This window comes from Cervus canadensis, chromosome 18 (genome assembly GCF_019320065.1).
Source record: "Cervus canadensis isolate Bull #8, Minnesota chromosome 18, ASM1932006v1, whole genome shotgun sequence".
Lineage (NCBI taxonomy): Eukaryota > Metazoa > Chordata > Mammalia > Artiodactyla > Cervidae > Cervus > Cervus canadensis.
Genome location: NC_057403.1, coordinates 36,249,468 through 36,263,022, shown reverse-complemented (window position 1 = coordinate 36,263,022; position 13,555 = coordinate 36,249,468). Strand labels below are relative to the sequence as shown.

General features: G+C 37.9%; 1 protein-coding gene across 2 annotated transcripts in view; it reads left to right on the top strand.

Annotated features, from left to right (window-relative positions):
* The window catches only part of TANGO6 (transport and golgi organization 6 homolog), a 174,380-nt gene that overhangs the window by 92,452 nt on the left and 68,373 nt on the right, over positions 1 to 13,555 (top strand). For both annotated transcript variants that reach the window (XM_043437929.1, XM_043437930.1), the window contains exon 15: positions 7,082 to 7,222. In XM_043437929.1, coding sequence (XP_043293864.1) covers positions 7,082 to 7,222 — 141 coding nt within the window. The remainder of the gene's footprint in view (positions 1 to 7,081; positions 7,223 to 13,555) is intronic.

The following is a 13,555-nucleotide window of genomic DNA, read 5'->3' as shown; positions in this document are numbered from 1 at the left end:
GTTTGAGGTGAAATGTCAGCAGAAAACTTAGAAAGAAATGAATCTGGAGTTCAGGTAGTACTCCCTCTACTGGGACCACCTAGCTTGGGGGTCTTCCAAGACTGTTTCTTACCTAGATACAGCTAAAAGATAACTACAGACAGTTTTCTGGAAAATCAGAAGGCCTTCTCTTCATATTATCAGCAATTGTTTCTTTTGATGGCATAAAGAGAATGTTAATGTTTGAAAGCTACTGTAAAGAGAACTCAATAAATAACATCCTGCTTCTTTCTCACCCAGGATCAGCTGAAATGCAAGTTTCTCTGAATGCACAGGGCAATGATTACTCTCAGAGCAGCACTAATTGCTGTTTTCTCTTCCTTCCTTCCTCACTTATGCCTTCAGTCAGTATTAGGGCAGCTTTGTTTGTATTTCTGTACTTAAAATAGAGCCCTTGATCATTGTGTTCTTAAGGCTCACTTTTCTCAGCTCTTCTGTATCTCCCAGAAGTAATGGATAGAGGCAGTCCTAACAAGGTAGATTCTAAGCTTTTTGGTGCTGACTTGGGTTTTATTTATTTGGGGGGTGGGTAGTAGAATAAGAGATTTAGGGGAATTGCAATAGCCCATAAAGAAGTGACATGGAGATATTTGAAAATCAATGATTAAAAACAGAAACTCACTAAAATCCAAGTTTCCCTGTAGGTCTCCTCTGTCATCGCTAATGTCAGCAGCATCTCAAGTCAAAGTCATTTGTGAATTTCATTAACATTGCTACTTCCCTTTTCCACATTAAGATAAATATAAATAAATAAATATACCAATTAAGAACAAAGCAGTCCCTATGAAGCCCAGCTGGAACCCACGAGGATTCTGCCTGTTCATACAGGATGCAGTGTGCAGACTGCCTCTCCTTCCTCTGACCTTGGAGTCTAATAGAAAGTAAATCTTATGGCTGAGAAACACTTGAAAATGTAGGATTTGCTGTCTTTAGGGTTAGGATTTGCAAAGCTGGTGCTTTCTTGGTGGGATAGCAGATGCAGGTTTGCAGTCATGCTCTTGTCACATGGCAGCTCTGGGATCTGGGACCATATTTTTTACCCTTCTGTTCCTCAGCTTCTCCCTCAGTAAAATTAGGAATGATAGTATTAATAGCATCTACTGCAAAGGATTGTTGGAAGCATTAAACAGATGAATGCATGTAAAGTGCTTAGGCCCATGCCTGACATATTGAAAACACTCATTAAACGTCAAGAATTTTTACTACCTTTGCTACAACATTTTCATTTATTATGATAGGTAAATATTTCATAATCCAAATGGCTTCTGGCAAGTACAGTTAACTGTCACTAAGTATAGATTATAGCTTTTTTCCTTCCAAAATGAGAATTAGAGAACAATGTAAGTAAATATATTTGCCTGATTTTAGTGTTTGAGTATATTATTTAGATCTTGGTTTAAAGAAGCAGACTGTAGGTACCGTACCGCCATTCTTACAAATCTTCAACTTATTAGTCTAACCTTCTTTTTTCCTCAGGCCTGAGTAACACTCACTCACCTTAAATCTTTATAGATGTGTTGGGGCTTGTCCATACTCAGCACAACTTTGGAGCTTTAGAGAGACTGAACATTATGTTGGCATGCTAGACGTTATCATTTACTCTGATTACAAAGACAACCTGGCTCTTCAGTTGCGTTCACCATACTTCCTTGATTTAATAACCAACTTCCCCAGTTTGTGCAGCTTCCTGGCTTCTTGGAGCTGAAATGATTGTTCATTTCCATTATAATGAGCAGTCTCTAATGTAACAACTGAAGTATCTGCTAGAGGGTAGCAGTCTCCTTCTCTCCAGGGTCAATCTTTCTTCTCTTTGTGTCCTTGAGCTGCAGCAGGAGAGGACAGTCACGGGCTGGTGATTATCTTTTTGGAATTGGAAGGAAAAGTTCCTGTGCCTTACCTCTTCACTATCATAGTTCTTTCAAACTAGAGCTTCTTCCCAGGTTAATATACATTTTACCTTTTTTCTAGTTTTTAAAATTAATATGTATCTGTTAATTTCTTTGAACATCCTTTGTGAAGAATCAAGAAGCTTGTCTCCTTCCCAGCTTACGCCTCACAGTTAGTCCTCAGTGATAATCATCCCCTCCACCTACCTTAAGTAGTTTGTTCTCGTATATTTATACGAAAAATGCTTTCACAGATCTCGCTGTTAAAATTTCTGCACATTATCTACTCATTTCCTGTAGATTGGATGGAGGGTTAACATCCGCATGCACATGCATGCCTGTGCACACATGCCTGCCCTCCTTCTCTTCATTCCCCTTTCACAGTTTTTGGCTAAATCACTGGACAGTGTTTGCTGCTGACTCTATGAATATTATTCGTGGCTACACCTAGTTCAGTTGTCCTTTCTTATGTATTTGCTTAGTTTTCTATCAGATAATTGCTGTTTTTCCCCAAATGATCCAACAGCTCTATCAAATGGATGTCATTATTTTGTCCCATTTTTGTTCTCTTTACCCATACTTCAGCCTTTGATATCTATATTTTTTTCCTTCTTGTTGATCAGTTTATTCCTTTTTTACTCCTTGGCTATTAACTGTAGAGAGATTTCAGGGGAAGATGCTTGTGGTCATTCTGTTACATCTGATTGAAAATTATTTTTGCATTTTCACCTCTAAAAGAGGCTGTTCCATCTTAAAAGACCTTGCCCCTTAGCACAGATTTTTAACTTATATTTTATTTATTTATGTTTGATATGTTACATGGTTCAAAATTAAAAAAGAATACAAAGATGCAGAGTTAAAAAATCCCTTTTATCTATCCCCTAGTTACTCCTTTTCCCTCCCTAGAAAGAACCAATATCATTGGTTTCTTGTGTATCTGTACAGAACTATTCATGAGTATTTCCCCTTTGTACACAAATTGTTGAATTTTTATATGCATTGTTTTGCACCTTGCATTTCACTTAACAATGGATCTTAGAATTTATTCCATAAAAGTTCTTTAAAAGCTTCTCATTTTCTTGAATATCTTTCTGTGTCTGATTTATTTTACTTAACATAGTTCTCTCAAGGTCCATCCATGTTGAAAATTTAAGAGTTTTCCTTTTTATGGATGATTAGCATTGCATTGTATTTATTTACCAGTGTGTTCTTTGTCCATTTACCCATTGATGGACATTTAGATTGTTTCTGTGTCTTGGCTATTGTAAACAATGTTGTAATGAACATAGGAATGCACATATCTTTTTGAGTTTGTGTTTTTATATTCTTCAGTGGTAGAATTGGCCTAGTGGTAGAATTGCTAGGTCTTATGGTAGCTCTATTTTTAATTTTTTCATGAACCTCCATACTGTTTTCCATAGTAATCATACCAATTTACCTTCCCACCAATAGTACATGAGAATCCCATTTTTGCCACATCTTCTCCAACACTTGTTATTTCTTATCTTTTTGATAATAGCTTTCTGACAGGTGTGAGATGGCATCTCATTGTGGTTTTGTTTTATATTCCCCTGGTGATTAGTGATGTTAAATATCTTTTCATATATCTCTTAGCCATCTGTCTGTCTTCATTAGAAGAATGCCTATTCAGATCATCTGCTCATTTTTTAGTCATTTTTTTTTTTTGCTATTGAGTTTTATGAATCTTACAGTTTTTAAATAACAGGTCTTTGAGATATAATTCATATTTCATACAATTCATTTAAAGTGTACAATTCAGTGCTTTTTATTATACTCACAGTGTGTGTAACCATCACCGTAATTAATTTTAGAATGTTTTTATCTTTCCATAATGAAATTCCATATCATTAGCAGTCAGTCTCTATTTCTTACCCAACTCCCACAGCCTTAAGCAACCACGAAATCTACTTTCTGTCTGCAGATTTGCCTATTTTGGACATTTTTATGTAAATAGAGTCATACTGTATGCAGGCATTTCTGTTTCTTACAGTTTTCAGCAGAAATTCATGTGAGTAGGTGGTTTTCCAAGTTGATGTGGGTATTTTGGGAGGTAAGTTGTTACCTACTCAGGAGAGTAAGTCAGATTAGTTTTAAAGTGGGGATGACTTAGCAGATTTCCAGGAGAGAGTTAGTCAGCAAAGATAGTTGGGATTAGACTATCTTTCCTACAATGTAAAACCCTTGTGTAAAGTGAGACCTAAACTACTGTGACTTTCCAAGGTCTGCAGATCACTGAGCAGTATGCTAAGGGATCATCTTGAAGTCAACACTGGATCAGAATACAGTTCTGGCTTTGTAATGAAAGTCTTTGGGGGAAAAAACAGTTGTCTTACAAAATTGACTGTCTCTATTTTGTTGCATAATTACTTTCAGTAATATTTTTTCAGTTGGTTAATTTGCCTTATCCTATGCTTTGCCTCCAAACACAGATCAGAACATTTTTATGAACTCTTGCCAGATCTGGTTCACCTTTGCCTTCTGTGTATCTTATCTGTTCCACCACATCTCAAAATGTCTAGTCATTTTCCTGTGATCAGAGCAGGAGCAGGTATCTCTCACACAATCATTTGGTCCTTATTGCCAAAGGGGTTGATGTGTCATGTTTCCTTAAAGCCTGGACTGACCCAGAAATTACCCCATTTTTCAGATTACAAAGGAGGGGCCAAGGGTTATAGGAAGGTTAAGGCCAGGTTTCCTCAGTTGTCAAAATTTTAAAAATCTTATCTTTAAAAAAAAAAATTGTTCTGTAGTCTTAACCATCATATGTGCTCCTCTTCACTGCTTTGTGTAAGAGTAAGGAAGGAACCAATGTTCTCTAGGGATTTATAAATTCATAGGTAGCAACTGTATCCTAGAAGGTAAATTCAAACAGAGAGCCATTTGGCAACCCTTAGTGGAGCAGGCCAGCAGGAAGATAAACAATCGCTAACCTGGAACTGTGGGAAGCAAGGAAACTGTACTGTGCTGTTGGCAACCTTTTTATGAAAGATTGGAAGAATTAAAGCTCCCTGGTAGAACTACAGGTCTAGCATTATGGGAAACTTTATTTTTTAACCTGGATTGTTTCTTTAATCTTAAGAAAGATATATTAGTATTCCTTTGGGTGAAAAAAAATCAAATTGGTGTAAACGTAAAAGGACATTTATTGGCTTATGTACCCTAAGGTTCTAATGAGTAGAAGTATAATTGGATCCAGGGGCTCAAAGCATGATGCAGTTCTCCTTTCCTCCTTTGGCTCTTGGTTTGACCCTCCTCTGTATTGGCACCATTGTGGGGCAGACTTTCTCCCAGTGATGGTCACTGGGAGCTCCAGGTTAATCACTTCAACAGGCAAAAACGAGAAAACAAAGAGCCAAAATAACCATCCACACAAACACACAAACTCCAGGGGCTCATCTTCCCTAGTAGTTCCAAAATTGGTTCTAGAATTGAGTCTCTTTCCTCATTCCTGAACCAGACATTGTGGTGGGATGGACTATCCTAAGGCACCTTTGATATGAGTTAGTTCACATATGAAGAGAGAGAAAGTGGGTCATTAGCCCCACTCAAACAACGTAGACTGAGAATAGGGAAGGAATATTTCCTAAAGGAACAACAGGTGTCGTTACCAGAAGAGAGAACAGATGCTGTGTGCAACCAAAGTCTGTTTGCTACAGAGAGAAAATCAAGAACTCCCTTGGGTTTTGTTTCGTTTTTTAATTTCGGCTGCACTGGGTCTTCCTTGCAGTGCACTAACTTCTCTAGTTGTGGTGTGTGGGCTTAGTTGCTCTGTGGCATGTGGGATCTTAGTTCCCTGACTAGGGATCGTACCTGCACCTCTTGCATTGGAAGGCAGATTCTTAACCACTAGACTACCAGGGATGTCCCAGTTCACTTGGTTTTGAAGTATACAGCAGGGTATGCTCACAGAAGTAAATAACTTCTCTGCTAAAGATTAGTGAGAGAAAATTAGGCATAAATGACAGAAGAAGGGACTCTGGTATATTACAGAGAAGCTAGATACAGATATATTCAGAGAAGCTAGATACAGATCAAAGTTTTTTAGAGCAAATCCCCTTTCCCCACCGATTTTCATTATAAAGGTATAACTATATTCCTAAAAGGAGACAGATCCATGGAATTGCTAAGTTGGGAACTTCTGATGAAATAGGAGTTACGGTTGCTACAGATCTGTAATATGTACTAGGCTTTGTGATGACATCAGTGATAGAACACCTGCAGATGTTTCTTTTTCCTCACTATTCTTTAGAAGTACGTAACCTCTCCCCAAACCTTCCCTCACCCCAAAGTAATGGAATTTGTGTTTATATAGCTTTGAGACTAGGGTTTTTATTTCTGGTCCTGTCTTAGTCTTAGCTCCCTTCTTCTCTCAGCCTTTGTGAAGTTTGCTTGCTGTGGGTCTGGGCCCAGATAGTGTTACCTCTACTGCAGATTCCACGTCTAGGTGTGCTGTGTGAAGAGAGGGTGTCGGCAAGTACCAGGAAGGAGGAATCCAGAGCAAACTCTTCTCTCCTGATCAGGAAACTCAGCTGGGTCTCTACTCCTCATCATGCCCAGAATTTGCATTCCTTATTTCCTTATGGAAATTGCTCTCATCATTGTCAGTTTTACAGAGAAAACTCATTCTAGGGTAAAGAACTGCAGCAAAGATAGGAAGCACTGCTGTGCTTCAGGCTGATGGATTGGCAGGAGTGATACTAGACTTAGAACCTCACTGACTCAGACCTGAAAGACTCCCTCCAGGGCATTTGATCGAGTCTGTTCCCCTGCTGTGTGAATCCTTGCTATGTTATGTAATCATCTAGCCTCAGCTTCCAGAGTCTAGAATCCATAGGTCATGGAATGTCAGTGCTGAATGTGATCTTAAAGATCATATAGGGCTGAGACCAGAAGAATCCAGGAGTGTGAACTCTTAAGACCCATGTTCTTTCCACTACCAATGTTGTCATTCCAAATGAAGGGCAGCCCTTGCTGGTGGAATTACAGAGGTGGATTTAAATGTCTCTGTGAAAAAATAAATAAATAAATAAATAAAAATAAATGTCTCTGTGTTCATCCCATCACAAGCTGTCTGGGCTTACTTTCCTTTCAGTGCTAAACAGTAATGAATCCTTTCTTTCCATTTTTCACCCTAGGGGTTGCCCTCCTCTCAGACGTGTACCCTGAGAAAATCTTGCCTGGCCTGCTGGCTCAGTATGACAGCAGTAAAGACAGGCACACACCGGAGACCAGAATGAAAGTGGGGGAAATCCTGATGCGAATCGTCAGGGCATTGGGTGAGTTTTCTTGTTCCAGCCTCTGAAATGGGTTCAGGGAGTGCTGTGGCTGTGGAACCAAAGTCTGTGCACCTTGGAGGCTTGTTATGCTAGCAAGGGGAGGACAGTCTGGGAGCTGGGATGAACTATTTAATGTTCAGTGATTTAGCAAATGTTCAGTGCACACCGAGAGATTGGCCCAGTAGTGCGCGTGCTCCTGCAACTGCTTAGTCTCCTCCCCTGAGCTATGTCAGGGCCTGATTTTCCTCAGAGCTGGGACGAGAGGTTTCCCACTTGCTGAGCAACAGTGAGCATGAAAAGAAGGGGAATGTCAGACAGAGAAGGAGGGGTGCTAACTCTGGTTAAATGGCTCTTGTGTACCTGGTTATCTACATTCATGATCTCATCTGATTTTCCCAAGACATTCTCTAAAGAGGCTGTTGTTAGGTCCATTTCATAGATGAGGAAACTGTGGCACAAAGAACTTCAGCAATTTGTTCAAGACTCATTCAGCTGGTAAATAGTAGTGCTAAGAATTAAATCTGCTGGCCCTTCCCTGGTGCTCCAATGGCTAAGACTCCACATTCCCAATGCAGAGGGCCTGGGTTCCATTCCTGGTCAGGGAACTAGATCCTCCATTCCCCAACTAAGAGTTCACATGCCGCAACTAAAGATCCTGCATGCCGCAACAAAGACCCAGTGCAGCCGAATAAACAAATACTAAAAAAAAGATAAGAAGTGAACCTGCCAACTCAGAGGAAATTGCTCAAAACCACAACCATGAGCTGAGAGTATTAAGACTGTGGGCTCCAGAGTCACATTGCCTGGGATCAGATCCCAAGCTGCTTGCTAGTGGCTTTTGATTATAGGAATGGTTCTTGACCTCGTGATGCCTCAGTGTCCTGATATATAAAAAGATATTAATAATACTTAACCTCATATGCCTATTGTAAGGGTTAAATTTTACTCTTCACTCACTAGGGGAAGATTTTGGAAAACTAACTAGCTTTTTTGCCTCTGGTATCACGAAATCTCATTGAGTTCTTCCTTCACCAGTACGTCCAAGGATTTCAAAAGATTTCACATAGTCATGTATCATGTCTATGGATATAGCCATTAATTTTCCTAATTTCTGGGTGACCCTTCTGGCTAAAGAAGATAGAACTTAGATCTCCAAACACTTAAATTCTTTCATAACTGAAAGGGAAATCTCATGAGAGTGAAATTAAAAAGATAATTTTTTTCTCTCCTCTGAAGAATGGCCAACTTTCTATATTTGCCTCTGTCTTAAATATGGGTCTGAAACATACCAGGCAAGTGAACCATTATGAGCGATGATTCTCTCACAGTAGGTGTGAGTACTCAGTTTAATGTATTGCAGGATCAAATGCAACTTCCGACTTCCATTTGTGTGTAACATTGTGACTGTCGATCTCAGGAAGAATGTGTCTGATACATAGGTGGCATCAGAAGAACATATCTTTTCTCTGAAACTTCTGGTAGACCTCTACCATTGGGAAGATAAACACTGAAAATGCACAGTTCTTTGTCTCCATGGGCCAGTCCAGATCACTTCCTGTGGTGAGAGTGAAAGTGGGGATGAAGGACTAGGTTGAGTGGGAGACAGGTTTTGTTCCTCCTTACATGTTCCTATAATTAGCACAATTTCCAAAACCGCCTTCTGGCATTTCAAAGCATATTCCATCAGTGCTCAAAGTTCTAATCATCCTGATGTCTATTCCAACAAGTACCCAGCCGTAAACATTGCCTTAGCTTTAACTGCTACTTTCTAATTCACTTTACCAACTTGTCCAGGTGCATAGATGAGATGGCTTATCCTTTAAGTGAAATTAAAACCCGTTTTTACAACGTAGCCAATATCCTTACTTTCCTATTGGTGTGGAAATCCTTGTGACAGCCCCTTTATAAGATTTCTTTAATAAGTACCCTGATTTCCCAGTGGTCCAAGCCTTGTGCTGTCCCCACCCTCCAGCTCTTGTTTGCAGGGGGGAAGTTCCGTGGGAGCATGAGACCCACAGGTAGCAGCCAGGTGCTGTCCACCACCACTTCCTCTTGGCTTCAATTCTCGAACCACCCCTGCTTTTCTTCCTACTGCTAGACAATGGTGAAAAGTCAGCTGGAGCTTTTTTTTTTTTTTTTACTTTCCATTAAAACAATTGAAGTATTATATGCATATAAAAAAGTATATAAAGCACACTAATTTTAATAGTGTGGTTTTATTATTCTTTACATATTTGCCACCACCCAGATCAATACAGAGAAGCTTCTAATAACCCATAAAGTTTCCTTTTTTCCCTTCCTAGTCTATACCTGCCCCAGAGGTAAGCACTCTTCTGACATTTTATCAGCATTAATTTATTTTGATTGTCTTGTGAATCTCATTTTAATGGAATTAAATCCCCATATTTCTAGTAAGTTGATAGATATAGGCTCTTGGGTAAAATTTGGGTCAGATTTTAAGGGGCAAGAATATATCACAGACTATGTTGTGCCTTCTGTTTCCTGTTGTCTCACATTTCGAGGTGTAATGATGTCTGGTGTCCTCTTTTAGTGATGTGAAGATTGATCAGTGATGTTTCCCATAGGATAAATCCGTAATAAACTTCCCCATCAACCTTCCCTCTGTTGGTTTTAAGTAACCACTGGTGGTTGTTGCCTTGATTGTTGGTGTTATTTCATAGAAGTTACCTTTTTTTACACATCAGGAAACAGCTTCGGAGAGGGTTACTAACTTGCCTAATGTTACACAGCTAATTAGTGATGGATCCAAAATTTCAACCCAGACAGTCTGACTCCAGACCCAGTCTCTTACCCACTGCACGATACTGCATCCTGAAGATTTTCCCATGTCAGTAAGCATCTTTTTCCTGTCATTAACATGCACATTTTCCACATCCTCTATAATTTTTAATGATTGCATGATAATACATCATTTGAATGTATCATAATTTTTTTCAACTGACCAGCTTACAGTTGTTCTGATTTTTCACTATTATGAATTATATTAAGACGAATATTCTTATAGCTAAATCTTTGTGCAGACCCATGACAATATCCTAGGAAAATTTTCTAAAAGTATAATTTCTTAGAAGCATGTGCATATTTTTAAATGTATTTCTTGCTAAATTGTCTTCCCAAGAAATTGTGCCAGTTTATATCTTAATGTTTGAGAATATTTGTACCTTCATCAGCACTATTACGCTGTGTGTTATTTTTATCAAACAGATATATAAAGAAATGCTGTTGTTTTTATTTCCATTTATTCAATTGATAGGGTTAAATAGTTTTCATAGGCTAAATTTTTGTGTGTGCATGTGCATATAAATTGCTTCTTCTTATCCTTTCTTCATTTTTCCATTGTGGTGTTGATTTTGTTATTTAATTTGTAAAGCTTTATATACTTATAGATCTTGAACCACTAACATTTATATTGTAAATATTTTCTTTGGGTTTATATTTTAGTTTTGTTTGCATTTTCTGTTTAACTTGTTTTGAATTGCAGAAGCTTTTTATTTTGATGTAGGCAAATCTATCTTTTCCTTTATGGCTTTCTTAAAGCAACATCGTATAAGTATGAATCTATATATTGTGTTGGCCGAAAAGTTGGTTTGGGGTTTTCTGTACAATCTTATAGAAAACCACAAATGAAGTTTTTGGCAAACCAATATTTTAATCTCTATTCCTTAACATAGAAAATATGGTGGAAGAATTTTAGTTTCATTTCCTTTTTTCTCCATTTCTTCTTTTTTAGTTTCATTTCTTTTATTTAAAGAACTATTTAGTTTTTTTTATTGTACTTTTAGAAATTTAATCTTAACACATTGCTAAATTACCAGTCACTCCAAATGTTTCCCCATCTGTTTCCTCTTATATGGCCCAGTGTCAGCAATAACCTGTGGGTTGTTATATGTCATTGCATTTTTTAAAACTTCTTTTAAATGTATAGAATTAACTAACTGTGCTCAAGATATTGAATTGATAATTGGGACAACACCTGGCAAGTGCAATTAAAGCAAAAGGTATTGAGTTCATCTGTGAGGATATTTCCTTCTGAGATTGCCTAGTGTTATTCCTGATCTGTTGTAGACTACACTCCTTGCTCACATATGGCAGATACAGTGTATTCTCTCTCTTCAGCAGAGCTGGACCAACACTACCCAATTCTTTGTTCCTCTAGACCAGTGAGTCTCAAATGGGGGAGTGGAGGGAAGAATTTTGCCCCCCAAGGGACATTGGCAATGTTTGGAGACATCTTTAGTTGTTAAAGCTGGGGGCAGGGAGGATGTTACTGGCATTAAGTGGGTGGACACTAGGAAAGTTTTTTAACATCCTGCAGTGCCCAGGACAGCCCCCTGCAACCAAAAATGACCTGGCCGAGAATGTCAGTAGGCCTTCTGTTGATGTGCCCTGTTGTAGAGCTCCTGTTCCTGCTTCATAACATCACAGATGCGTTAATTAAATCCAGGACTGCCACATAAAATTGTGCAGGTTGTTCACAGATTCGGAAAGTCTGAGAGACATCACTGTATGAATGGCATGCTCTGGAGCTGTCCCCATACTCAGCTGTGCAGTCATCCTCATGGCCTTAGCTGAATTCCAGCTTATCCCCCATCTCAGTTGCAACCTAGATTGCCCTCTCACTGGAGAGAGTTAGAAAAAGTTATTAATTCATTTTTGTAATGTATTTACAAATCCTTTTGCATGTGGGAGGTTCTGCACATGGCTAATATTATGTATTTTATATGAATCTTACAAGCATACTTTTTAGTGGATAGCCTTTTCTGATTTTTGCTAACTATAGGAGCATGTCCTTATTAGAGCTTGTGACCACCTTTGAAGCAATTACATATGTCTCTTTTTTTGCCTTCTGTTTACATTTAATGAACCATAATAAGAACTAAAGTGTAATTTAAAATTATCTCTTGTATTTAGGGAATATTTTATATCCTTTGTTTATATTTATTTCTCATTCTAAGGAAAAAGGGGGAGATATAAATGGAACTGCTTTTTACTCATTTGTGGCTCTCATTTCAATCTCAAGCTTGGATCAGAAGTCTTTGGTGGAAGAATAATTTCCACCTCTGCCTGTAGTAATGCCCGAACATTCTCTGAATGCTTGTTTAATTTCCTGCTTTTGTCAAGTTCTAAATCATATACATTCCTGAGTTATTTGGTAGCTCTTCCTAATGCTCGAAGTTGGTTTTATTTATCTTGAATATGGTTATTTTTTTCCCTTAATTTGGTGCATAGAGTCATCAGTGTAGTCCAGTTTAAAAATATTTTTTGAGTATGCACTGAATGGTGGGTTCTGTGCCTGAGGCTGGAGATAGAAACATGGAAAATCCACAGTCTCGTCCTTCAAGGAGCTTATAGTTTAGTCAGAGAGGTCAGCTCATACACACATCGTTGTGAGGTGACCTGCTAATTTATGGTGAGGCCTGTGTGGAGTGTTGTGGGAGCTCAGAGGAAACAGTCTCATCTGTCCTTTTTCTGCTTAGACCCTGCAGTTAAATGTGGCAGAATGCTGTGGGGTTACATCAGTTCTGCATCGTTATCAAACACAGCAGGTCAGTTTTTGAAGAACAGCTTTTGTATGTCAGCTTTCAGAGATTTTCAACTAATGGCAAAGCCTGATCTAAAGTGAAAAAGTATGTTGAATGTGTGAATAATTGGATACCAGTCTGGGAGTTCAGTATTCATAGATTTCAGCAGCAATGAATGACTGTCAAGTATTAGAGTTTACATACTTGGAAAGGAGAATTTTTCAGTAAAATTCAGCAAATCAAATGAAATGCTTCTTGCCAAGTTTGCCTAGGTTAGCATCAGTATAGTTCAACACTTACATTAATGTGAATTAAAAATATTAATCTGGCCAAAAGTAAAAGTTGTAGCTCAGGCTGAGTAATTTTTTTCTTCACTTCTTTCTGTTTTCTTTTCCTCATGTCAATTTTTTTTTAGAGTTATAACTTTAAAAGTTACTTTATAGACCTTTCCTTTCCTAATTGTATTAGTAGTATGTAATAATTTTGGACAGTTTGGAAAATATTAAAAAGTATAAAAAAGTAATCACTGATAGTTTCACCATTCAGAAGTAGCCATTCTTTGTTTATATTTTGATGTTTCCTTTAGTTTTTCTTTCTCAGACTTGTAATTATACTGTATATATGCTGCCTTTTTTCCATTTAACATTATTTATAATCACTTTTCCATGTCATTAAATATTTCTTGAAAATATAAGATTTATTGGTTATTATAATTAATCACCTGAATTTATCATAATTTTATTTAATTATCTTCTCAAAAGATATTAGTGTTTAATTAGGTGGTTCTGGT